This window comes from Geospiza fortis, unplaced genomic scaffold (assembly GCF_000277835.1).
Source record: "Geospiza fortis unplaced genomic scaffold, GeoFor_1.0 scaffold166, whole genome shotgun sequence".
NCBI lineage: Eukaryota > Metazoa > Chordata > Aves > Passeriformes > Thraupidae > Geospiza > Geospiza fortis.
Genome location: NW_005054310.1, coordinates 8,577,835 through 8,605,484, shown reverse-complemented (window position 1 = coordinate 8,605,484; position 27,650 = coordinate 8,577,835). Strand labels below are relative to the sequence as shown.

At 36.2% G+C, this 27,650-nt stretch overlaps 1 protein-coding gene across 2 annotated transcripts in view; it reads right to left on the bottom strand.

Moving 5' to 3' along the window:
• TAFA2 (TAFA chemokine like family member 2) overlaps positions 1–27,650 on the bottom strand; it is a 51,282-nt gene that overhangs the window by 8,581 nt on the left and 15,051 nt on the right. Inside the window, exons 2-6 of one of the 2 annotated variants that reach the window (XM_031055571.1) lie at positions 15,717–15,869; positions 14,626–14,750; positions 3,043–3,244; positions 1,580–1,646; positions 1,023–1,270 (exon numbers count right to left, since the gene is read on the bottom strand). In XM_031055571.1, the coding sequence (XP_030911431.1) occupies positions 3,158–3,244; positions 14,626–14,750; positions 15,717–15,869 (365 nt within the window). In that variant the 3' untranslated portion in view covers positions 1,023–1,270; positions 1,580–1,646; positions 3,043–3,157. The remainder of the gene's footprint in view (positions 1–1,022; positions 1,271–1,579; positions 1,647–3,042; positions 3,245–14,625; positions 14,751–15,716; positions 15,870–27,650) is intronic. The other variant, XM_005419249.2, reaches the window with a different exon arrangement.

The following is a 27,650-nucleotide window of genomic DNA, read 5'->3' as shown; positions in this document are numbered from 1 at the left end:
GAAAAGTATTAATCTAAACATGTTCCCAAGCCTGCTAAGCAGTTTAGAATTCTTGATCCTCACGCTTGTCCTTCAGGAGCTATGAGTAGCTCATTTTATTAATTAAAAAGAGTATTTCCCAGGACATGACTCAAAAGGCTCCCAGTTCTTTGATAACCATGAGACTCTAAAACCTTATAATTCTTTCATATTTTTATTGCATAGTGACTAATCAGAACTGCACTTTTGATAGTTCCTGCACTTAGGACTTCCATTATAGAGAGACAAACATTCTGAAAACGCATTTCATGCAATGAAATTTGAAATATAGCTGTACTCCTTTATTTCTCACTGCTTTTAAGGATTTCAGCTGGAAATTTTTGGTGGTAAAGTGAAGATCTAGACAGTCAGTGTTAAAAATTTTAATTGAAACTAAAAGTCTTTAGAAACCTTTCCCATGTAAAGTGATCTTTCCACTTACTTCAAATAGTCTGAAGGGTAGGACTAGTAAAGTAGGTAATGGAAAAATATCTCAGAGCATGGCATATGTTCCTGTAAATGATAAGGGTCTTCACCTTTAACACAGTTTTAAGACAGATAGACAGCTTCTAGCCTGTCTTAGGAATATAATGAAAATACCCACTTCTTAGGGTTTTTAATGAAATTTAAGTAATTCAGTATGTGATACTGAGCTTTCAACTAGAGATGCCACACCAGACTGGATGTATTAAGATGGACTTCTCTTCCAAGTGCTGTTCTCCAGAGCATCTGCTGTTTTCCCATGAGAGTGAGTAACTTAAGCTTACCAACTAAGTCCATCTTTGAAAGTCAAGAGTGTGAAGATATTTTAGGGCTCCCAGAAGCATTCAAGTAACGCTCTGAGGCTGCTTAGTAGCACAGTCAGAATCTCTCCAACCACCCTCCAGAAACTCTGCCCAAATGAGCCACAAGTCTTTAATGTCCGCAGCAAACTAAGCAACTGCAATGAGGAGTAAGGTACAATAATTCCTTTTAATACTGTGTAAACCTGTATTTGTACACACCTGCTGTTCTGTGAGTAATAAACCGGGGCTGGAACACATTTTCTGGAGTGGTTTGAGTCTTTATTCCTCAACGAACGTTCTGGCCCTTCCTTAGAATCCGACCAAGACTAGGATTCATCACAACTAGTGCCCCAACGTGGAGCCAGAATATTTTTTGTGTGTGGAAAAAACAAAAATTGTCATCAGGCACAGCAGAAACCTCCTTTCTCTACTTCTCCATTCGGACTTGAGGAGTTTTACACGTTTGCCTAAGAAACAAACACATGTCAAGTACTACACTGTTATGAAATTAGTTACAGAAAACAAAACTGGGATAGTTGGAATATTTTTTTAACTTACAAGGATAAATAAAAAATGACAGGTTAAAACATTTCAGGATCAGAGAAAACTCTCTTAGGAAAAGTGCATGGTCTTTAAAATACCCAAACATACTCAAAGTCAAACCAAAAAGCAATAGAAACTGATAGATTATACTCATTTCTGAAAGTAATCAGCAAAATTTAAGTATGACAAAACAGTAATTGAAAAGTTCTTTGAGAATAAGTTCATACATAGACCTGTGGCACAGAACGGAGTCATGAAGTCAGAAGACAATTCCTTCAAAATGAAAGACTTGAGTGTGTTCTCCTCATATATGTTTAAAGTAAAAAAAAAAATTAGAAGGTTACAGGAAACACTCTAAAATAACAGAGGACACATTTCAAAAGACAATATTCAATTCAGACAGATAGTTCTTTATATAGATATTTGAGATAGATTTTGAACCTGCCAATAATAATTGCTTCTGATGTGACACACAACATCTCAAGATCTCAAATTGTTCAAGATCTCAAGATGTTCAAATTTCTTGAAGTTTTTTTCTTATATTTTCTTAACCCTTTTCTCTTAAATATCATGCTGCAGATCATTGAAAATATACAAGATTAAACTCAAAATTTCAAAACTTTCTTTCTTAAATAAAATCTCTACATATTTGAATACTATGAAATCAATTAATATTGTCCTGTGTTCAGACTTCCTTGAACTGGATAGTTTACAAAATACAATTAATTGGTACAACTCACTGGGACAGTTATGATGGAGAATCGTTGATGAAGATTTATGAGTTACGTCAAGGCTAAATCCAATTCATTAGTCCTTCCTATGTACTCATTATTACTGTCTTCCAAAAGATTATGCCACTGTATTGAACATACCCTAATTTTCTTAAATGTTTCTGTAACTCAGTAGAACAGAGTTTATGGTAGAATTATTTAATGTAACACAATGTTTCATTTACAGACAACAATTTTAAATTAAAAGAAGACTTAAACAAAAACCTTATTTTACTTTCTGTAACAGATAATAACTGCAGCAATTCAGACAAGGATATATCCTCTTGAGGTTTTTATGGTGCTCATAACTCCATAGTGGGACAGCAGCATGGCGGCATAAAAGACTACAAGACAATTAATTACAAAAGTGTAATTTTTTTCTCTTCTACACCACTTATCCTGCCTAATCATCCCAACTGGGAGATAAAAATAACCTATTTCCTTTCAACATATGAGGAAGCTGAAGCATAAAAAAGAGTCATGTTATCCTGTCAGGAAGTAAGTGTTAATGGAGAGATGGGAACAGAGTCCTTCTGTCTTTGGCTTTATCTGACTTCACTTACCTATGGAAAAGGCTTCTGATTGGAAAGGAAAACCTATAACAATCATTTTCCTGTGTTTACATTCTAGATACAAAAAAGCAAAACGAATTTAAAAAACTCAAATCCAGCCTTGTTTTAAAACTAGACTGAGGTTCTAAACTGTCTAATAGGCATGAAGAATTTTCATATTTTAATATATTTTTCTAGAAATTAGGTCAGAACTTCCAATTATCCCCACTAAAAAATCAGGTAGTCCAAGTTAATCAAATTTGAGATCTTTTTCATCTTCAAATTTTACGCTGCAGGGTTTTTCCTGGTATTTTGAATGGAGAGTAACAAGCCATTTGGACAAGTTCAAAATAGAAATGTAAATTATTTCCTTACCTGTAATTTTATCTTCTCTATAAGAGTACCTGCTGTTCTGTTAGTGTAGTACTGATGTGTTTTCTGCCTTTGTCCCAAGCTTCAGAGATTTCTCTGGTGATTTTTCCCCACTTGCTTACCAGCTTCCACTGCTGGCATTTTGAGGAAGTGCATTCACATTTGTCTCCAGGAATACTGCCATAGCTGAGGGAATATAAGATAACTAAAAAACAAGTTAGAAAACAACAGAACCAATATCCAGGAAGGAAAAATTATTTAAAAACAATGAATCAGTCATCAACTTGAATCCCTTTGATCATTTTCCTTTCTCTTTTCATCCATTTAGAATTTCCACATGAAGAAAAGACTTCTGTGCTTGGAGAAATTTTGGCTTAAAAATGGGTACTGACAGAGTAGTGGGTACCATTTCAGAGAATATAAAATTAATTTCAGGAAATCGAATTTTAACCTTCTCCTGCATGAGTACCCATCATGCCATTAGTCCAAAACAGATAAGAAAGACAAGAAAGAGAAGAAAGGTGGCAGATCTGGAGGATTTCAGAAAAATCTTTGATATCTTTTCTCAAGTCCTAATAGAACTGTGAAAAATGAAGACATGGCTTTTCACCCAGAGGCTGAACAATAAGTTGTTTTGCTGCCCAGGAAAACAACATATAAAGCCTCTTTCACTAAGACATAGTCAAGATTATGGTTTCTGATTCCCAATAGTTGTAGTCATCTTGGTCAAAGATGAAAAGAACAAGTACTGTCAGTTTAATAAGTAAATGATTTCTTGCTTGAGCATTATGGAGACATACAGGTGAAAGTTACAATACCTTATAACATTTCTGTACTCAGGATCATCTGGATATTATTTTTGAACTTCACAGTGAACAGAAAATAAGTATTCTGTCAAAGATAAAAATGAATGCTAGGAGTTTCAACTAAGAATCTACTGTGGTATTCAATTTAAATTGTCTTCCTTATAGAACATGTCCAGTTGTCTTCATATATGCATTTTCTCATTATCTTCTCTAAATAGAATGTGACCTAAGACAAAGTATGAATGAATCAAAGTAGCTAATTGCAATTCGACTCTGGTATTCTAAAATCTCATGTAATGAGGGAAAGACCAAAAGGCTCAGAAGAGGTTGTTGCCTTCAAATTTCAGGAATGTAAATACCAATAATGTGCTTCAAGGTTGCGAGAAAGAAAAAGGATTCTGGCAATTTCCCAATTGAGCTTTGAAAAAGTAATTGGCTTTCCAAGAAATAGGCTTCAAATTTGTCAAGTTGCATTCTAGGATAAAGTCTCCTGCTCCCTTTTTGTTCTTCATGAATGAGGAATAAAACTTATTAGCAAGTGGAATTGGAATGATGCCTTGAAGATGAGAAGTTTGTATTTTCCAAGGTGACTCTGAAAAGGTAACAAGGAATCAGGACAGACAGATGTCAAATTTCTAGAACAGCTAATCTGATTTTGGAGTGCATTTGCCTGAAATGGAGACAGCATGAGCAGAGATACAGTCCTTTGGTCTTCCTTTGGCAGGAACATGTTCCTAAGCCACAAAGTTTGAATTCAGGATGAAGAAACAAGTTCTTCTGGATGGCATCAGTAATTTATCTTCCAACATTTTGCAATCTGAAGAGACAAAACTGCAGCTCTATTAAAATTCTCAGACCTATTACTACTGAATTTGTAGATACATGTTGATTAGACACAATGCATTATTTCCTTGAGAACCAATTGATCTTCATAAACTGGAGTCAAACTTTTGTTTGTTCTTGCCAACATAATTTTACAGGTTTCATCATAGAAATAAGCCCTGGTGGATGGGGTCTTTTGTTGCTTCAACCAGAATCTGCACTTCAGAGTTCTATGGCGTTTATCACTGCAGATATGGAAGGTGATGGATGATAATCAGGACTGTAATATCTAATAAGGGATCATCTTTGTATTTTAATAATGAAGTAGAAGAAAGCTGAGTTTATAGAACATGGAAAGTCCTTTGGAGTATTTTCTCTATACACTACAGTAGTCTTTCCTGAAACTGACTTGGTGTTCACCAGGGTGGTAGAAGAGTAAACTACAAGTCATTTAAAAAATGAGCAATTTTGAAATTCTCATGGAAATTAACTCTATGTTGGTTGTTTTCTTTATTAATTTAGCTATAGACAGCAATCTTCCTCTTATTCCTGCCTGAACTTTTTCTTTGTTTAGAAGAGTTTTAACAAAGGATAGGACTATCTTCATTATTCTTAGGGAGAAATAGTTAAGATCTACAACCATGCTCACTTTGCTATGCAAGGGAATAATGTCTGAGTAATCTCATTTCAGTTGGTTTGAGAGTTGTTCACTCTTCCAACTCTGTGACTCTGTAGGCTCAGAATGCTCTGATTCTCCACTTCATAGTGGTTATTTTTCATTTCCTTCCCTATAAGAAGGCAGAAAAGCAGAGCTGCACCAAGGGGGTGTTTCTGATGTTTTCTATAATTAGTCCTAATGAGTAAGGAAATACCTCAAGAAAACTATGTTGTTTTGAAGAAATGAAAGCATTACCTTTTGAACAATTGAGGGTCAGCCTCGTACATTTCTGTAACTAAGCAGTGATGCAGAGTTTGTGAAGCCTGTGCCAATTCCCCGGGAAAAAATTCTGCCTGAAGCTATTTAGGCAGCAGATCATGTGAGGTTTCAGAATATCCTGGTCTCTCTGACCAGAAATATATCATTTCTGACTTGCAGAAATGATCCAAAGAAGCCCCTACAGGCTAAAAAGGAGGGTGAGACAAAAAAGAAGCACTAGTTTTAGAGCATGCCAGCATGACTCACATGATACTGGCATTGGAATATCATCTTGAACAGTAATTTCTGAGGTATTAGAAGCTGACAAAAACTTTCCAAGAAAATTTAAAAGGACTAGAGATATTCAAAAGGGACATTTTTGCACAGCTGTGAATGGCAAAGAGACTGGCAGAATGAAGCTGCAAATGGAAGTGGAAACACTTTGATTTTGGTGTCAGAACATTGGAAAAGTGGAAATTCACGGGGTGAATGAATTGAAGAAAACCAGTCATTAACAAACAGCCTTAAGAACTTGTTCTTATTTTCCATCACAGAGGCAGAAAATTATTTTTCAGACATGAGGTCAATATCTCAAACATGCCAGCAAAGGACAAAGCAGAAGAATAAAAAAAGTAAATCACAAGTTAAATCTTTTGGGACAAAGGCAGAAAACATCTTGGCTGGACAGATTAATTGGAGGATTTTCACAAGGAAGGAAGCAATGGTTGCAAAAATCACTGGTTAGTAATTAATGACATGCAGTTGAAATCTAATTGCATTTTTCTTTAAATATTGAATAGTTTGCTTTGATTGGAATGTAATTCTGTCAGTATTCAGGTTCTAGAGAAGCTTAAATGGTGCCTTACAATGCATGCTAGCTGCAGTCTTACCTTCAGAAAAACTATTTCCTGACAAAAATGCATAAACTACAGCATATACTACTATGCTGTGGATGTGATGAAGGGATTGCAAAACATTTCATTTTTCATTATTTCTATAGTGTGTCTACTCACCAAAAAAATTATATTGCCTCTTATGAATAGCTTGAGACTACACTCAGTGTATTCACAGGGAGATATAACAAGGTAATTCATAATCAGGCTCCCTCTTTTCAAAAGATCTGTATCTGTGAATATTGCCTTTAATCCATTCTCTCTTTTGATGTTACTCACTTTCCCTCTTCATTTCAGTATCTATAGGACTCAGAACAGAACTAAACAAAATTTGAGATTGAAAATGTCTTGGGATTTCAATGCTTGGATTATCTTAACCTGCCCAACAAGTTTTACTGACCTTTCAGTCTGTTACTTTGCTTATTGCATTTCACACCACAACACTTCTTCCTTTAATCTTTTATTCCATAATTGCTCTTTTGCAGATATTTCAGAGTACATTGCTTCTGGAGAAAGCACCATGACATGTCTAGATTTCTGTGACCACAAAGGAACATCAGCAAGCTGTAGGCCTAGACTCCTGCCAAATGGAGACTCACAACTTTACTTAGGGTAGAGCTAGGCACAATGACTTCACATTAAAGAAGCAAATTTGCTAAATAAAAGCTATTCTTAGGAAAATCAGCAAATTGCATAGCCCTAAATACTGATGACTCCTTTTAACATGTGTTGGCTGGCATGATAACTATTTCCTTAAAAATGTCCAAGTGTTCCAAAAGATTAGTGTTTAGGTGCCCTACAAAAAATACAAAGTTTCAAAATGAAAGAACTGTGGGGCTAGATCAAAACAATAATTACTGATTAATAATACAAAAGTCCAGCTTGACCTAAGAAAATGTCATCCTATTTCCATTACCAGCTTATTTGTGCCCTAAAACTTGTATTTATTCTTAGAAAATATGTGCATACCACTTATTGCTATTTTAATGACAGATTAGATACAGTGGTCTCTGAGTTAGCAAAGAGAAACATGCTGAGACAGCTGCAAATTTCTTCTAGTGACAGATTAGCCAAAGGCATGGAAAGAGATACCATAGCAACAAAGAGGCTGTCACAAGTGCAATCACTCTTTTCCATGGGTAATATTTTGCTACAGTTTGTGCACTCACTTATATTGCAATCACATCATTTTTATGAACCTCCAGGTATTGCTGGTCACTGTATATATGTACATTGTTCCAATAAATCTTCATTTTAAATTAAACTAGGAGCTGAGGAGTCTATACAGAGGCTCTGAAGTGAGGCAGAGGAGCAATGTAGTTTTACAGTGAGGTGGTTTCTTCAATTATAAAACCCCTTGCATAATAGTAGGAAAAGTACTTCCTGTACCTGACACATGGCAGATCATTCATCTATCCTACAATTATTTCACATTTCTCAGTGGTCAAATTTTTTTATGTCATGTAAGTTAGTAGCATTTTTACACTGTAAAACACGTCATGTGAGAAATACACTGCTTTTTAGCAGTCACTGAGCACAACTACCATACACTCTGCCTACCAGAAACATCCTGGAATAGCCTATACATTGTATTTAGATGATGAATTTCTGCTTTTTCTAATCCCATATCATTACTACTGCTGTTTCTGAAAAACCTGGAGGAGGAAGAGGAACAAAGACATGAAGGAAAAAGCTACCACATTTTTTAACTTTGGCAGAAGAAACAGTAACACTTAAAGAACCTATGGATCTGTTGCTTGTCTGAAGTACAGACCAACAACTAACATTGCTGCATTGCTAACGCTAAGTAAGGCTCAGTTACAAGAAAAATGCCATTCTCCTTTCATATCCAGTGACACATTTTAGCTCTCTTGTAATTATTATTATTATGTTGTTGTTGTTGTTGTTGTTGTTGTTGTTGTTGTTGTTGTCTTACTCAAGCAGCAGTTATGACAGCACTGATAGCAATTGAGTCACCATTTTATGCTACCTCTTGATACTGGGAATCTGAGTAGCCCACCAAAATGTAAAGGTACCAAACAAGGGTCCTTCCATTCCTCATGCTGAAAGGGTTATGAACAGCATACTTTATAAATTGAAACATAAATAAGATTACTGTCTCTCATTTCACCAGTTGTAATTCATTTAGCAACAACTCAGCATCTGCAAGTGAGAAAGAGGTGATAGAGTAAAAATGTAAGCAGTATTTACAAATAGCAACAAAACTGCATTGATTGAGAGCAGTGTGATGCACATACCGAACACAGTTTGGCTTCAAATGAAGCCAGTTGTTGTGTTCAGACAGTAAATTTTCTATTTTTCCAAGGATCTTATTCAATTTTGAGTTTTCTTTAAATTCTGGAAGCCATAATGTAAAATTAGACAAATTGGAATATTTCACATAACTGAGTTCAGGTTCTCTCCTCTATTGTTTTTGAAGGTATAGATGCTCTCAGTATGAGTATAGATTTCTCAGCATCCTGGCAATATTTCTGTTCTTTTCACACCAGTTGTCTGTCTCTGGTATTGATTTGGAATGCAGATTTGGATTTGGAATGTAGATAAATATGCTCACTATGGATTTATTTTTGGCTCTGTAATATTTCTCTTTTATTTCTCTCTGCCCTTGTAATATTTATTTTATTTTATTGCAGTACTCTATTTCTGCTATTAGTTTGGCATATACTTACATCGTAATATACTAGGTATTGATTTCTTTCTGTTCTGCAGTTTGCTTTCCTCCACATTGCAGTTCCTTCAGCCCTTCTTAAAAGTGTAGGTGCTCAGCTATTCCAGAAGCTGAATGCTCATTTCCAGACCATAGCCCTTTATAACCCGGCTGAAAATACTTCTTTCCCTTGTTTATAGGAAAACATTATTCGCTTTCAATTTCTAGAGATATTCAGGGGTTAATAATCAATATCTACGATGTATCTGATTTTTCCATTGTTGTTAATTTATATTATTATTATTAGTATTACACCAACATTCTGAAACACACACTGTTGCCAATTTTTAGTGAGTAGTAGATACTGGACATGTTGCTCATCATAGTATGAGTCACTAATTTAGCTCACAGCTGTGTACCTTCAGAATAAGAGCATTTTTTAAACTCTTATTATATTATAATATATTGCATTTGATAGGTGTCAAAGTCCAAAGCTTCCCAAACGGACAAAGAATGAATGGGCCTTTATGGTCATCTCCCTGCTGAAGACCACATCCAGGTGACTAAATTATCTAAGCTAGCTGCTTCCTATTTAACATTAAATATCTAAACATTAGGGGCTAAGTTAGTCATGGTACTTTTCCTCTAGATTTTTTGAGAAACATAAGCACCTCCAGAAGACTTTATCAGACTTAGAACAAAATCAACTGTGGTCTGGAATGGAACAATTCTATCTAAAAGTAAAAAGACAGTCTAGACCTTGGGCTAATTATCGCACTCTAGAGAGTCCTAACCCAAGCAAAGTCCAGTAAATTCTACCCCACATAATTTAACCACAATTTAGTGTTAAACTAAGCTTCATTCCACAGGCAGTTCTACCAAATAAAACTAAAAGACTGAGAACAAGGTACCGTTAAATTACTGTGCAATGGCTCAACACTGCACCAGGGAGGGTTTAGACTGAACACCAGGAAGCTTTTCTTGACCAAGACGATTGTCAAACATTGGAACAGGCTTCCTAGAGAGGTGTCCAAGCCTACAAGTGTTTCAGAGACATTTAGACAATGTTGTGATTTACATGTTTTAATTTGATCAGCCCTGAATTGTTCAGGTAGCCAGATGTGATGTGCATGTCCCTTTCAACTGAAATAGCTTTTTTTTTATACTTTTCCACATGAAAAATATCAAAGCATATTTCTCTACGTGTTCATAAAATATCAGCCTGGGAACACTCTCCCACTGCCTAGAGCAAGTACACATTTCTTCAGTCATTTTCCACTTCCAGAATCTCAAGATGAGACCCACGATACACCACTTCACCTTGTTCTTTTTCTCTAAATTCTGCAGGAAAGGCACACAGATTTATGAGCTGGCCAGGAGCCATAACATGTTCCAAGCTAGTCCCGGGGTGGTTGCCTGGAGAACTGGGACCCCAGGAAGCTCTGGGGCACTTTATGTAAAGCCTGCCTGTATCACAAAGGTAGTAGGCAATGTACTCTTTTTAGAAATACAAATAAAGCCTGGCATCTAGACCTCCCCAGGGAAAAGCCCTATCCAGAGAGAGCCTCTGATGTGGAATATACCCCATAGCTAAGAGAAATATTTAATTCTTTCTCTTCAGTTTTTATCTGACTGCAAAATGTTAGTTTTCACTCTTTGTAAAGAGCTTGTCTGTTTGATATAAAACCAAAGAATTTTTAAAATGTCATTCTCAGTTTTATACCTAATAACAATATATTTTTCAACTGATGGGAAAGTTACTTTTTTTTTAATACAGACCCCTTCCTGTATTGCAAGAAGAGAAAGGAAACACAAAAAAAAAAGAAAGAAAACAAGAAGGAGAACTTCTGGAACTAGAATAATTATATTAGAAAGAGGTTGTAGAAGAAAGAGTACTGCAAATGTTAAAAAAAAAAGGATTTTTAACTTTTTTGAAACTCTTTTCTCATCATTTAGAGAGGGCAATGTGACAAAATTTTAGTGTTTATGTGTTTATGTATCAAAAATTGAGACTTGCCATGTGGGGGGAAAAAATGCAATAGTTTCCTTTCACAACAGTTTCTTAGCCCAGAGGAGAATGCCCAAGCGTGCCTGGTAAAATCACAACTATGCTCATAATCCTCTCATAATTCTCCTAATGTATTCATGAACATCCTCTTTTGTTGTGGTATTATGACTGGGAACACAAGCCTATATTTCTTTATATTATGTCAAAAAATTTACTGATTTACCTAAGTTGTCAGTAGCTTTTTCTCCTCTCCTCTCCTGCAGGCTACATAGACCCAAAATAGTCAGTACTCATCTTACTCACACACATTTTTTTCCCCATATTCAGTTATTTTCTATGGTTAATTCTTAATATCAATCTTTTCCCACTAATATGTAAACAAATTAGGAAAATAATACCTGGGTTTGTATTCTAAAGGTAAATAATTTCCAAATTTGATTTCTTAACATTTGAATTCTGAGTACTTCTAATTCATTATTCTTGTATGACCTTATTAGATCTATATAGCTGAACAAAATACAAAACCTCAAGTAGACCACATTTTTAAAAATCAATTAGTTTTCTGCCATTTTTTATCTGGCCTTTTTTGCTTAGTGACTAATACCATAACTATTAGGAAGTCAGTATCACAATTTTTTACAATAGTGGGATTATATATGTAAACAGAGGTGGACAAGCAAAATACCTCCTTCCTCCGCTGTTTTTATTTCTAACATAGAGGTTAACCAGTAACAGCTCATGATGTGGAAATGCAGGTGCTACTTTTCAATTTGGTATCCTGTAGAAGACAGTGCTTCAGCAGGTAATTGGGTCAGGATTTGGCACATGAAGAAGGCAAACTTACAGAAAATGTTTGGAGGTGAAGATAAACTTTTTTTTTTGGCCTTTCAGGAAAGCCTTGAGAAGGTTTTTCTGTAATCTATTTAAATCACCCAAGCTGTTTCATTTTCTTTGTTTCTTTATGCTTTTACATTATACATTATAATCACATATGGGTTATTTCATTTGACAATCAGAAACTTACTATTCATAACATCGTAATACTGGCTCTCTGTATAGTTATTTTTTATTTTTCTCAAAAAAAGGGGGGAGAATTTTGGAAAAAAAGAGCCATTTCAAATTTTTTCCTTTTATTTTTATAGACCTTGGGGAGCAGAAAGAGGAGCTATAAAAATATGGTAGTGGCTACATATTAGGGAAAAGTACTTGCCCTTTGATAATAAGCTACTCTGTTAACACAGAGAACCACACATATTTCCAATAGCAATATGTATTTTACTGGCCATCAGAATGATGTCTCTTGAAATCACAGGTCATTGATTCTGAAAGAGAGACCTTCATTCACCTGTCACTGACCTGGTTTCAATGACTTAGGTCAACTTGCAGTCAGAATTTGAATTAAGTTTACTATTGTCTCAAAATAGCCTTGCAACTCTGTGGGAAATGAAAGGAAAAGGAGGAAAACACACAGCATCTAGACAAATTGGAAGGCAGAACAAATAGGGGGGATTTAAGGTAACTAGTATTGCCCTTTCAGTGGTGCTAGGTCTGTAAGCAGGTTATGGTGGCCATTGTACTGAATCAGTGTTTATGACAGCAAATATAGAAAAAGACTGGCTTTTCCAAAGCATCGTTATGGAAGAGGTATGAAATGAGTCCTGAGGATTGCCCCCACCACGGAGAACAAGAAAATTCCAGCTGCTGCAAAGACACAAACGTAAAAGTCTAACAACAAAGGCATAAGCTCTTGGGGACGGGAGCCTTGGGCTTCTTTAGATCCCTAACAGCGGAAAAACTTCATCACCTCAACCAACGCAGAGAAACTTATAATCTGACAAACTTTGAAGAAGAAATCTCATCAAGGCAATCATAATTGATTTTCCCCTTTTTGTGACCTCTTTTTTTCCAGCAGAAATAAAATTCAGGTCCACATTTTTACTTACAATTCGTTAAACTCTCTCAATACATATAAAATGGCAAGTATTCTGTAACACTGTGTCATGTAGTAGTAACCAGGAAAAATTTCAAAACCCACACATTTCTATTTCTATTTCTATTTCTATTTCTATTTCTATTTCTATTTCTATTTCTATTTCTATTTCTGCTTATGCTTAGGTTTATATATATTTTTATGTTTATATATTTATATAAATATATTTATATATTATATTTATATTTCTTTAACATCAGTCTAGTTCCTTTTGATTATATTCCATATGCACATACATTTTACATGCATATAATCAGGTTTGCATTGGCATTTATAAAGCTAAGTGTGGGCAGCATTCCAGCAAGGTTGTTTTCAGAAGAAACACATCTAAAAGTGGATTCAGGAAGGGAACTTTAAAGCAAACATTTAGGAAGCCTACTTCCTTCAAAGAATGTCAAAATGTTTTGGAGACTTATAAATACAGAAACTGAGACATATAGAGTTCTCTGTGGAACAGAAGAAATATAATTCAGTCGGTACACGCTGTATTTCACCACAGCCAATGTGTACCAGAAATTTAGTGCCTGTGTAAGGAATATTTCAGTAAAATTACATAGATACTCAAACATCTGTTTAGAGTAAACACCAATCTAGCATATTACGGCCTGACACTACAAACTATTAAATACACAAAGGAGAAATCAGTCATGAGGACATGTCCTGGGGTGCAGGGAGGAAGGTGTTTATAAACACTGTTAAACACATGCATATGTGTCTTCAGAGTACGTTTTAATTTTTTATATGTTGATGAAGAATTGTGTTGACCATGGCAAGATAAAATGCCATAATTTTAGGAAGTTTGTGCGTTTAATGCTTATCTGAAGAATTTGTTTTTCTTCTGTTTCTGTTAGCCACTAAAATGCAAAGTTGACAGCATGTTTATTTTTTTGTCAGACATTGTATATGACCTTTAAATATATTCCTGTTAATATAAATTTTAACCAATAATACGAAAAGTGTCAAGTGGAGAAAAGGAACTCCCTGAAACTCTGTGAAAATTTTTTAGTAAATCGCAGTTATACAAGAGGGAAAGAACCAGATCATCCTGTAACGACACCTCAAATGCTTACCATGCTCAGTGGTTTCTATGTAGAAATGTGGTAATTCCATGCAACTGAAAAAAACGCTGGTTTGATATCCTTTGAATGAAGAGATTAGAAAAGTGTACAGACACAGTGCAACTGATTTCAGAGAGAAACACATATTAGATTATAATGCATTTGATCATTACTGTTAGTTGAAGGGATCAACTCTACTATCCCCAGTGCTTACCTGAGAAGGTCTGGTACACAGCTTACTATGTTCAAACAATTGAAAAGTATGCTGAGAAAAGTGTGAGGGACCAGGAAGTCCAATCCCAGTATAACTCTCTTCCCATGCTTCTTTAGTCTTCTCAGCTTAGGTCTTCTTTGTGCACCCAATTTCCTGTGCACCTTTCTTTTTTTTACTTGTTGGTAACATGTCAGGTTGGTATCATACCTACCCTAGTTGTTTTCACTTTATTCCCAGAGGAACAGCTCCATCCCTTACGATCTGGAAGAACTTTACATTCCTCCCCTTCAAGACATGGTTGCATGTGGCACCACCATTTCTGCTCCACTATCGAAGCTACAAAAGAAAACAAATGTATTTGTATTTTGTGGAAATGGACGCTTTAAGATGTCATTACGCTGTAACATTTCTTTTTTTTTCCAAGAAAATATGAGAAACACGTTGACTGACAGCCAGTCTGTGATTTTCAGCCACTTCAGAACATTCAGAAGAAATTAGGTTTCCAATTTGCAAAAGGTGCTATGTGCTTCAAAGTCAATCTCTTCACAGCATTTCTTCCCAACTTCATTTTTATCTTGCTCAGCCAGATTTCAAAGTTTTAAGTAGAATCTCTTCTTTTGCTTGGTCTATAGTACAGCCTAGCATAGCTTGATTAAATTTATTCCCCAATGATGACATATTTACAGCTTCTCTGACAGCCAACAACAAATCAACATTAAAGAGATCATGAAAAGGGTGAATCCTGCCACTCTTTCAGAGAAAGAGATGTGAAAAATCAGCTAGTATTTTCCCAAATAAAACACGTGAGCCTACACCAGAATTGCTAAGTAAGACGCTAATATTGCACTGTGAATAGGAATAATAGTGTAGGTCTAAAAAGATTTAAAACATGTCAGAACTGTGTTCTGTTTGTTTGCTTGTTTCTTTACAGTGAGATAAATATATAAAGATGTAATACTGTAGTACATGAAAATTATATGCTTATGTAGGTTTTGCATAAATATTTTTAATTAAGTGAATTTCATACAATTCCAAAAGTCCTCTTTTTAGTTAGATCAAATTTAGCCTCTCAAGAGTCCTCTTTCTCTGGCATAATAATTTTGTTTAGCATTTCCACAGAGCAATAGCAAATAATTAATTTTCCCATCTTTCTCTCATTCACCTTCTACACTCCCTTCAAAATGGAGAAGTTTTTCTACTTATTTTAAATAGTTAACTGTAATGAAGTGTGTCTCATTAATGACCTTAAGCCAGCAAAACTCCCAGGAACACAAAGAAAGGAAGCAATAGAAGGAGTCGCACCATCAACACAAGAAGGAGCTGCCCGGGTGGTACCTGCTACCTGCCCAGGGAAGCAGGAACACTTCACTGTCTGTGATCTTTCTTCTATCTTATTCTTATTGCAGCATCTGTGAAGTGCCACCACTTCACAGGTCCCAGTTTTAACATGGTGAGCTGTGAAAATAAGAAGATGAACAATTTGATATCTTTTAGAAGTAACATCATATTGTTTCATTTGGATTTTTTTAATTAGAAATGCATTAAACTTGGTTCTGTAAGGCAATCTGCCACACATGAAATGAGAGTTGCAATGTAATTAACACTAGAATGGACAGTTGATCTCTTTTCCAAACACAGTATAACTATTTCAGGCAGAAAACACTGGCTAAAGAAGAACACTTGGACAAGGCTCCATATGGGCCTGTACCAATGAAGTGGGAAGCAGAAACATAAAACTAATCTAGAAACTACATTAATTTCTGGACTCTCATAAACAGCTAAGTGTACCTCGACCAGTATTATTTTTTCTTTTTCTCTATGGCAGAAACTTTAAAATGAAAGTATATCAATGCTAAAATACCCATACATGCATATGTTTTCACAATCCATGTCTCCAGACTTTATGCCCAGAAGAGACTTTGACATGGTATTCCAAAACCTTCCTACAGGCAGGCAGAGAACAACTGGCAGGATACAGGGAAAACACTCAAACAAAATCCAGAAATAAAATCTACTAAAGAATCACACTCTAAATTTTTCTCCCTGGCACCGCAAAGTTAGTTTGAGAACATGGGGACCCAAATCTTTCAAACAATGGAGGCAACAGGACAATCCTCATTATTCCATATTTGTACCTATCACTTCCATTCATGCTGCTCTAACTGAGTGTAATAAGAGAACCAATTTGATAAGAGGCGAGCTACCAAAACTCCTTTTCAGGTTCAGCAGCCAGTTACCAAAGGATCTGGAGTTTGGAAAATGTTTTAACTGAACTTTCAGCAGTTGCTTTTACAAGGCCAGATATTCCTGGGGGTAGCTCATTACCATCAGAAGAAGAAGAGAAAAAAATTTGAACTTTAGCTGATATTGACCTACAGCGTTGTATGGGCAGGAATACTAATTATGTGAAACAATATGTGTCCCTTAATTCTGCTGCTATTTAATTTTTTGTGTGCTTTATGCAGAGGTTGTGTACAGAATGCTTGAGCTATCTTTAATATCACTAATGTCAAACAATAAACAAGAGCTTCTGCAAGGAAAAAGCCCTAAGAACAGGAGCCCAACACTGATGTCTGGATTCACTCCGTTGTTATTTCACAGTGTCAGCTCCTAAAAAGCCTGAGGAAGGAACAAAAGTTGATGTAGGCTATAGACCTCATGAATTTCCTAGAGGCAAAACCCACAGATAGAAGTTACACTCTGGGTCTTCATCAACAAAACATAAATTGCTAAACATTTCATTGGGAAATCATGCATTTTTCAGCATAACAAATTCCAGTGAACAGTCTGTGGTCTTTGTCATCACTCAATGTATTGTACCATGTCAAGCTTGATTATACTCGATCACATCATGCTGTGCTACAGCTGAAATTATATAACACAATGCAAGCAATTGACCCATGATCCATCATATTTTGATATGCTGAAATGTTACATTTAAATCAAAAATCTAGGAGGAAAAAAATCCCTTTATACACAAACACTGATTTTCTTCACTTAACTATAATTTTTAATTCAGTAGAGGATGAGGAAAGTAATTCATACTATCTGCCTGAACTTTGCAATCTCTGTTATTTTATACCTTTAATGACATTGAGCAAATATTTTTACAGCTACTAGCACAGGCTGCCCCAAAAATTACTTTTAATTCTTTTCCAAACAATTCCACTGGTATACATGCCAATAAAGCAATTTAAATAAATACATTCATTTTTTTCTTAATAAAACACTTGTAAAGTTCTTTATTTGTGAATAGGGAAAAATATCCCAGGATTTATTAGGTATGTATAATATATAGTAGAACAAACACACCCAGCTTTTGCAGGCTCACATTAACTTTAATTTTGATAGGAATTACATATCTTACATCCACTTATCCTAACACAAATTCACTAAATTTCATTTTATGAAAGGTACATAAAAAACCCTAGACACTGAATCTACAAAAGAAAGTAAATTTAGTGGTAGGATAAGAACTTCAAACCACTTACTTTTTTTCACTACACTAGTTTTAATTTGTATTCTGTGTATCACTCATCTAAAATTTGTGTTCTCACTCTCTTATCATATAACTTTATATTGCTTTACTTTGTCTACACAAACACCATAATACAACCACTAAGGGAAAACAAAGTACCATGTACAAAATTAGCCATCAGGAATGGAAGCCAGTTAAAAGAGCTATTTTAAAATTCTGTGAGGGAAATTTTCACACAGAGACAAAAATTTTGAATGCTTCCTTTGTAGTAATTAGCATTGTAAGACTTCTGAAAAAAGAGTGCAATGAAATGAAGCATTCATATTCATGTACAATAAAGAAAAGCATTTCAAAGGGCCAAAATACATTTGAAAAATGGAAGAGAACAAAAAATAACCACATACTATCAATTGTATTTAATAAAGATGCTTTGAAATTTTCTGGGTATAAAGCAAAAACATCTCAGGAAAATATACAAAGATATTTCAAACATTGAGAAATCTTAGCTAATCATCCTCTAGTTTCTATTTGCCATCTAGAAAATGCCATGAAAATTCCTTGAGAGGAAAAGTAGGGATTTCAGATCCTTATGCTATCAAATAATTAAGTTCCAGTGCAGCAAGTACAGGATCTGTCATGTCCATGTGAAATTAAAGCTTCTATACAGTAGATAATGAATTCCCCACAATCTAAAACAAATTAACCTCATTAAGCCACTGGATCATTCCACAAAAGGAGGATAATACTTTGGATGATTCACATTTTGGTTTTGTTTCTTTTCACCCTAGCACAGATTTCAAAGTAGGCTGCTTGCTTTGCAGAAATTGTTTGAAGAACTGAATGTCATTTCTGTAATCCCACAGAAATTAGTTATTCAAAACCACTGCAAAAGTATTTCATTTGCTGCTAATGCAAGTCCTTTCTGCAATCAGTGTGGAGAGGGACTGAAGAAAGAGACTCAGAGGTCTCTATGTGTACAAGTTGCAAAGTTTTCCTAATGATTGTACATAACATAATATACATATAAATTATGTTCCAGAAGATCTAACACTGTATCATGAGATTGGAGCTTGGAAAACAGAAATAACCCTATCTGACCCATTAATGGCATATGCTGTAATTAACCTGCCACTTTTATAGACTTTTTTCTTGTAGAGAAATCATCAATACCTATCTCACAAATCAGAACTAGAAACTTCAGTGATCAGTATCATGTTCCTGGAAAAAAATAAAACTAAACAATTACTAGTCTTCATTTTAGATAAAACTTTTCTTGTTCCTTCGTGGTAGGAAGGAACCTTTCTATTTCTTTCCTTCAGGTGAATAAAATTCTAGTTACACTGGCAAAGCATCTCGCTCTAAGTTATGACCCTTACTCCTCTATTTCTGTGGGAAGATTACCCCAGGGAAGAATGGAAGTTACTACTCTAGATTGCTATTTTGTAATTCAACTCAAAAATATGAATATAAGGTATTTAGTGTAGGAATGCAAACCTTGCATTAAATCAAGAAAATCTTCTGAATAGCATCATTCATCATGATCACCTTTCCTAGCCTCAACACTTAAACATTGATGTTCATTTCTGTCACCCATCTGCTCAGTCATTTGGATCTTTTCTTTCCTGAAAGTTGCACAGATCATGCATCAACACATACACAGGCCATTAGCAAAGAGAAAGAAATCATGTTGCCAAGAATTAAAAAAATGAAGTCACAGCTTTATTATGTTTCTATCTTCAGGATCCAAATCGTTGCAGTAGGCACATACAAATAGCAGGGGAAAAAAATCAAAAAGGCTCTATTGTATGCTCTCTGCAAAGACAGCAGCACAGCTGGGTGATACAGTTAAATCCATCTAATGACTAAGAGCTACTGGAAGCAAAAGAAGATATCCCTTGTCTCTTGTCCAGCATTCTTTCATCCCCTGCTTGCATGAACATTGTCATTTGATAATGAAGATGGTAAGCCAGGGATTTGGAATGGAAGAAAAATTTCCCTTCTTTTAGGGTTAGTTCTCTACCAGTTTAGCTCCTACAATGGGGTGCAGAGACCAGTGAGAAGCATTTTCAGCCAAAGGGAAGAGGAAGGAGATGGCAACCACAAATACCTGATTAACTTCTGCAGAAACAAGTTCCTTTATCAGCTTGCAGGAACTGCAGCTCTGTAATATTACATGAAATAAATGTATATTATTTTATTCTATTTCAGGTAATTTTTTGGAGGTCACAAAAACTATTTAAAATCTGCAAAGCTTTGTTTGTTTGTTTGAGTCTGTGCTCTAGGTGAGAAAAGAAGCATCAACAATAAATAGAAAAATGGAAATTACACTTTGCCATGAGTCTCAATCCACATTGCATCTAATATTTTATACACTTTAGACTTTTTGTCATCTTGGGTATGATCAGGAAGATTTCCCATATGAAGTACTACAGTAACCCAGTCTTTCAAAGTAGGTACATATGCTTTCAAAGTACATATGCACTTTTTATTCATGTAGAGCATATCCACATTAATGATTATAATGGAATGACTCTTTTAAATTATCATCTGTAAGGAAAAATAGGCAGTATTTCAGGATATTGTCAAGTAACTTCATCCATTTTCCTAAGTGATTAGTTCACTATTCTATACCACAATATTCAAACAAATGTGCTATTGGATGTTATTGGTAAGATAAATAAAATTAGTGGTTATAATATATTATTTTTCAGAACAGGCTCTAGATCACTGTCCTACTCTTAAATGAACAGAGAAAAGAAAGAGGGTTTTCTTGTTCACATAGTTTATTTGCTTTGGTCATACTGATTGACAAGGAAAACAAATGTAGGTTATTTTTCTGCTGCACTTCAGCAATTTCAGCATGTCATATCAGTCTCAATGTGTCACTGTAGAGAGGAAGGATACAAACGAACTTGCAAAATGTCCTTCACACACACAAAACACACACTCTCACACAATATTGTTGCATTTTTCAATATTTTAATAAGTATTGGTAGCTGCCATTTCTAAGCAATCAAAATCTTATATAACCACTGCCAAGTCAGGATTTCCATCTAACTTGATCTTTAAATGTCAGAATAAGATATATGAAAACAAATACACTATCTAATTTCTTCATTCAATTAATTTTAACATTCTGCAATATTTTCTGTAATATCCATGTAAGAGCTGTTAGGGGAAAAACTTGAACGTAGTTTATTTCTACTCTACCAGCAATGGTTCTGACATTACTGCAGTTCTGTAATGCGAGAATACAAGCAATGTGACACTTTTTGTTAGAGATGAAATCTTTGATTTGACCTGCCATTAGTGCAGTTGGGGAAAAAAGCAGCCAAGATTTTGGGAACACAAGCTTCGGCTTGCTTTTGTGAGCACCAAACAAAGCACAACTCCATTTCAGCTCCATTTCATGGGCTGAAGAGAGAACTAGCAGCACAGACATTGGGAAGAGACGCCTAACTCCCAGAGCAGCACTGATAGATGTACATCAACAACAACCTTAGTGAACATTACCTCTAAAGATCAAATTCAAAACCCTTTGAACTCAATGTTTTTGGTTTTATAGGTGGTTTTTGGATCAGAATGCCAATGACAGAGTAATTTTTTTTTCCAATAAAGATGACATCTGGATTTGCAACTGAGATATTTATTCTGATGATTGAATATGCAGCACCTCTTGCAATGATTGAACAAATGATGATATATAGCCAAGACGTGAAAACTGTGGTAAATTAAGATTATTAAATAAAACAAAACCAAAGAGAATTGTATCCACAAGGAGTTTTTTATAAATTTATTTTGCACATTTTTAACGGGTTTGTAAATCTTATGATATTTTTCAAGTGGGAAAATTATGAAAAAACAAAGCTTTTTTTTAATTTTTAAAAACTTACTTGGTGTTCTTCTTTGCTGTTTTTTTTTCCTTGTTTGGCCAGTGAACAGAAAAATCAATTACAGACACAGCAGTAATTCCTGTGTCCTCAGTGGTGACAATGAGGCATGACACAGTTGTGGTGCATCTCAGGAAAGGCATTCGTGTTGCTTTATTTTCAGATGACATGTGAGGTTGTACTATAGTAACAGCAGGACAAAAATACTAATTTTGTGCTATCCTATTCTACACTATCTCAGAATCATAGAATGGGTAAGGTTGAAAGGGACCACAGTGGGGCTCTGTCCTTTTGACAGCCTCCCTCCAGTTATATACATCGTATATATATATTTATATACATCGTATCTATATACTTATATACATCATATCTATACAAGCTGTCAGGAGCCAGCTGCGTTTCCTTGGGCCAAGAAGGCCAATGGCATCCTGGGGTGCATTGCCAGGCTGAGGGTGGTGATGGTGCCCCTCTACTCCACCCCACTGAGGCACATCTGGAGTGCTGTGTCCAGCTCTGGGCTCCTCAGTGCAAGAGCTCCTGGAGCGGGTCATACAAAGATGATTAAGGAACTGGAGCATCTCTCTTACAAGAAGAAGCTGGAGGAGCTGAGCCTGTTCAGCTTTGAGAGGAGGCAACTGAGACCCAACCCTCATCAGTGTATATATTACATATTCCCATACAATTATCTCTGAAAACCCTACAAGCACACCTTATTGACAGGTCCTATTTACTGTATTCACATTCCCATGCTTTGTACCTCAGCTACAGTTGTTAAAATCACTTGTTCACTTTGGCCACTGAAAATTCCAGACAGAGTACACTCTACTTAGACCAGTGGAGAATCAATTTTGGTTAAAAATACAGCACTGTTTTTTATTTCTCTTGTACTCTGATATCTCTTGCCTCTTGGGATAAGTTCTTAGGTGAATTGCTAAAAAACACATAGCTGATTGCGTGGAATATTTTGCAGTGCCACTTGTAGGCAACACACACAGAGAAAATACTGCTAACTGCAGCTCCTCCCAGGCTTCTTGGATTCAACATGATTTTTTCTCTCCTGAGAGAATCATTTTAAAACAACAAGAGTCATTCTTGATAAGTGTTTATTCTGCAGATGCTGGCCCAGCTCCTCTACCCCTCAATTAACCCAATTAGTCCACTTGGGTGAAGGAGGATGAGCAGAGTTCATATGACAACGCTATGCACACAGCATCTCTAGTAGCCTTTAAAACCTGAACTAATGAATGGTTTGCCACAGTCACACTGCCAAGCATAATCTTCTGCACGGTGCCAACGAAAAATCTCATCCATCAGTTTGTCTGCCAGCCGTCATTTACAGCCATCTGTACGGGAAGACATTTTCCCTTTTGGAAAATCATCAAGGAAAAACTACAATATAAGCATTCCCCTGAGAAGGGCTCACTAATGAATCTGGGAGATTTAGCCTCAGATATTCCCATAGCAAATTCTATGCACTGAAATGGACTGCTGAGATAGCTCCACTATGAGAGGAAAAGACTTACTGGAATAAAGTAGCAAGCTGGCATAGTCCCAGCTGTTCTCACAAACAAAAACTACAGATGGAGCACTTCATGTAGGATCTCTTGGACCTGGAGAGGCCACAGCCATCTCCTAGCCTTTCTGAGGCTAATTGTATTCAGTCAGTTCTCTGGCAGAAGTGAGCCAGTCTTAAATAATCTTACCTCCTCCCTCTCAGAAAAGTCAGTGCCTTTTTATGGCAATGGCTACAAATTATTACTTCATACCAAACTTTTAGCCAAAGAAATAGGAAATCAAAACACAGCCGATTTTCAGGTAGCCTGAAGGATAATTTCCTCTTCTCCATATGACCCCACTCAGCCTAGAGTGCTGCCCTCCCTAGGACCAACTTTTTAATTTTGAAATTGAGTAATCTCTAGGTTCACAAAACCACAAAGCATTCAGAGACAAGATCACAAGCAGCAATCATTTTGGGGGTTTCCAGCTCTGCATATGTCCACCCACTGGAAGAGGAGCCGAAGAAGCTTCTGCACATTATCCCAGTCCTCACCTCAGGATGGGCTCCCTGACTGCAGCCTGCCTGCTGTGTCCTACCCCACCTCCCACTGCAGGTGCCCAGCGAGGAGCTGGTCCACCACAGCCACCCCATTTGCCAGGCAGTGGATGAGAGGATGATATGACAGCAGCAAAGGCTGCATGTTTCTTTATGGGACAGAAATGGAGCCACTTTGCTTTTTGCAGATGGGATGCTTCCCACATCTCCAGCAGCTGTGAGCTGACACAATCTGTGAGAAAGTTTGTGTAGAACTGGTAGAAAAACACTCAGGATGAGGTGCAGTTTATAAATACTACAAGTCAAAAGCCCCAGTATCTCTGAGGTTGTTATCAAACATGTTAAGCAAACGATATATTAAAGTGTGCAGACATTTTGCAAATTACCAGGCTGATGCTTGAGATTACTAATTATATGATTTCACTGAGAAAAAAGACTAATCCAGATTTCAGGCACTCAAAAGAACATTTGGCACAAAGACTTTTTATTCTCTCATACTCTCTCTTTGGGCCTTCTGCCAAATATCTCGACTCAGCAAGAAGCAGTAGCACATGTCTCAGTGCAGCCTTCAGCCTTTGGCAGAAATCAAAAACCCCCATATTTTCTTCCCAGCCTCAGAGAGTCAGAAGCTGGTCATTTACACAATTATGGGGAATATATTTCCTGTTCCCCTAGATGACTCTCATCATTGATTTTCTTTTCTTTCTAGCTGACCCAAATGGTCACATTGTATAGATGACAAATTAACATGTTCTCAGGGATACATCAGAAAAAAAAAAAAAAAAACGTGTTTCTGCCTCCCTGTATTTGCATGACCCTCCAGCACAACATCACCCTAAGTAGTGTCTTAAGAAAAATTCTGTGTGTGGAAGTTTCTGTGGAACAGGATTAGTGCAACAAGGTGGAGAGGTGTATTCAGCAGTACTTTTGAACTGCCTGCTTGAAGCCTTCTCGTGCTTATTAAAAAGTATCTCAAGCACTTAGAGGTGCCTCTATGGAGACAGCAGCCAAAGCCCAGGGAAGGGGAAATATGATTTCCCCAAAGAAAGGTGCAGCTGTATCCTTGCATTATAGTTCCATCGCAACACACGTCTAACTGCTTATGTGTGATCTTTCCTCTGCAATTAAGATCTTCATTTATTAAGGTCCAGAAGCTACTTTCATAGAATCTTAAAATGGCCTGGGTTGAAAGGGACCTTAAAGATCATTTAGTTCCAACCTCTCTGCTGTGGACAGAGACACCTTCTCCTAGACCAGGTTGCTCAGAGCTCCATCCAATCCTTAAACATTTCCACAGATGGGACACCCACAGCTTCTCTGAGCAACCTGTTCCAGTGCCTCATCACCCTCATGGTAAAGAATATTTTCCTAATATCTAATCTAAATCTATTCTCTTTCTGTTTGAAGCTATCTCCCCCTGTCACTACATCTTCTTGTAAAAAGACCCTCTCCACTTTTGTTGTAGTTAAAAGACCTCAGTTTTAAGATGATCAATTCATATTTAAATATGTCAACAAGAGTATCATTATCAAAGTATTCATGATTTATTTCACTTTTCTTTTCAAAAAATTATGCTTAGCACCCCTTATTCAGCCTATGCTAAGATTTTTCATGCTTTGAAAAGCAACAGTCCCCCAAATTTATGATGAAAATCGAATAAATCCTATCAAATAAAGAAGAGTAAAGAGAAAGCCATGGTTTCCAAATTAAGCAGCCCAATTTTTTTTTCCTGATGGCAAATGAGAACATCACTTGTTTAATATCTGTATTGAAGATCTATCAATCTGATGAACTTGCAATAACAGAAGCACTCCAGGATTTTAATGATGACCTGATAGAAACCAGAGAGTGAAGTCAAGGTAAAGTTCTGAAAATTCTGCAAATTTAAAGATTCCCATTGTGCAAAATCTTTCCAAAGATGATAATCAGAATGGTGAGTCACTCACTATCCCTCTTCTATGCAGAAAGGTATTTATGTACAGCTCTGCACTCACTATATGCATGAAAACATACCACAAGGTACTGAAAATACCTTTTAACACTTACATGTGTGTATACATTCATCACACAAATATGTGATGACATTTAACATATCTATAAAAAGCATTTAATTTTTGAAATTCCACCTTTTAAAAGCTCTGTAAGATTTTTGCTTGCTTGCTTGCCTTGATCATTATCTGGTTGGCTCATTTTATTTTACACATAGTTTTAGATGCTGTGTTAAATTTTTTTGGTTTCATGTTTGGTTTGATTTTGCTTTTCTTCACCTTATCTATTTTTATGAGTGGATAGAATGCATTAATTTAAAGTTTCTTTAATTCTCTAATGTATTTTTTTGATACATTGCATTCCAGCTTGCAGCTCTGTAATGTATTTTTACTTAATCTGTCAGCTAAAGAATATTATCAAATACAGTTTGGAATATTCCTCCCACAAACCATAGGCACATGTATGCACATTCACCTTCCTGACAACTATATAACTGCTTCTTTATTTTTTCCTTTTTCCTTTATTACACCCCTGCCTTCTAGGACTTCACCACCATCCTTCAGACTCCTCCATATGCATTAAGAGAAACTCCATGGGATGTCCCAGTACACAGTTCACTGTCTGAAAGAAAGATCTTAATTTTAAGTCTCGGCTTGCTTCTTTAGAGCCCCAGGCAAGCTCTTTGAAGTGTAGAGTCAGGAGGGAAACTTAACTCAGGCCTTTAGGAAAAAACTGCTAACAAGGCACACGTCTAGTACAGTGAAATGCCTTCCTTTGGAGTGATCTCCCCTGCTACAGCCTTCCCTCTACATTGCTGATTCCATATAAATAGCAAGTCTCTGAGCCATGGGTATGATTAATCAATAAGGATCTAGACAGAGTCTATGAATTGAAACTGGATGGCCTGGGAAGAGGCTGGCTATTCTTCAAGACAGAGGAAAAGAAAGCACATTGCAACAAGCCAAGTAAAAGAGGAGAAACTGCCAGGAGAGCCATTCAGAGTAGTGCTATGAAGAATATTTTTGCCCAAGCATTCCCAGTAGATAATACTTTCAGACATGTCCTCTTGTTGAAAACATACCTTTTAAGATGCTCCTCGCAGACTCCCTGGCATTTGTTTCTGAAGGAACTCTGGTTAACAAAGGCAGTTGATAGCAAACATAAACACCACTCTAATAGCTACCCAGAGTCAGAAGCTGCAAAAATATCACAGAACCCATGTGACAGTGGTCACAAGGGTTCTTGGATGAGGGAAGAGAGGAGAATGTTGACGCCATGTTCAGAAGGCTTGATTTATTATTTTATGATATATATATATATTACGTTACAACTATACTTAAAAGAAATAGAAGGAAAGGTTCCTCAGAAGGCTAAGCTAAGCTAAGAACAGAATAGGAAAGAATGATAACAAAAGCAGCTGGCTCAGAGAGTGAGAGCCAGCTCTGCCATGACTGGTCACTGAATTAAAACATCCACCTGAGACCAATCATGGATCCACCTGTTGCATTCCACAGCAGCAGATAACCATTGTTTACATTCTGTTTCTGAGGCCTCAGCTGCTCAGAAGGGAAAATCCTAAAGAAAAGGATTTTCACAAAAAGATGTCTGCAACAAACCCAGAACTCCAGAATTGTGTTTTTTTACAACTATCATGGAACAAAAGCTGGGCAGCTCTTGGACATGAGGTTTTTGGGACTGCACACCTGGAGCAAAATAAAAGTAAATTATTAGTAAACTGATTTTTTATTACTCCAGAGAAGTCAAGCCTCCTGCATTGAATATGAGACTCGTGACCAGCCAAGCAACTCTGTCTCCTGCTGTGGAGC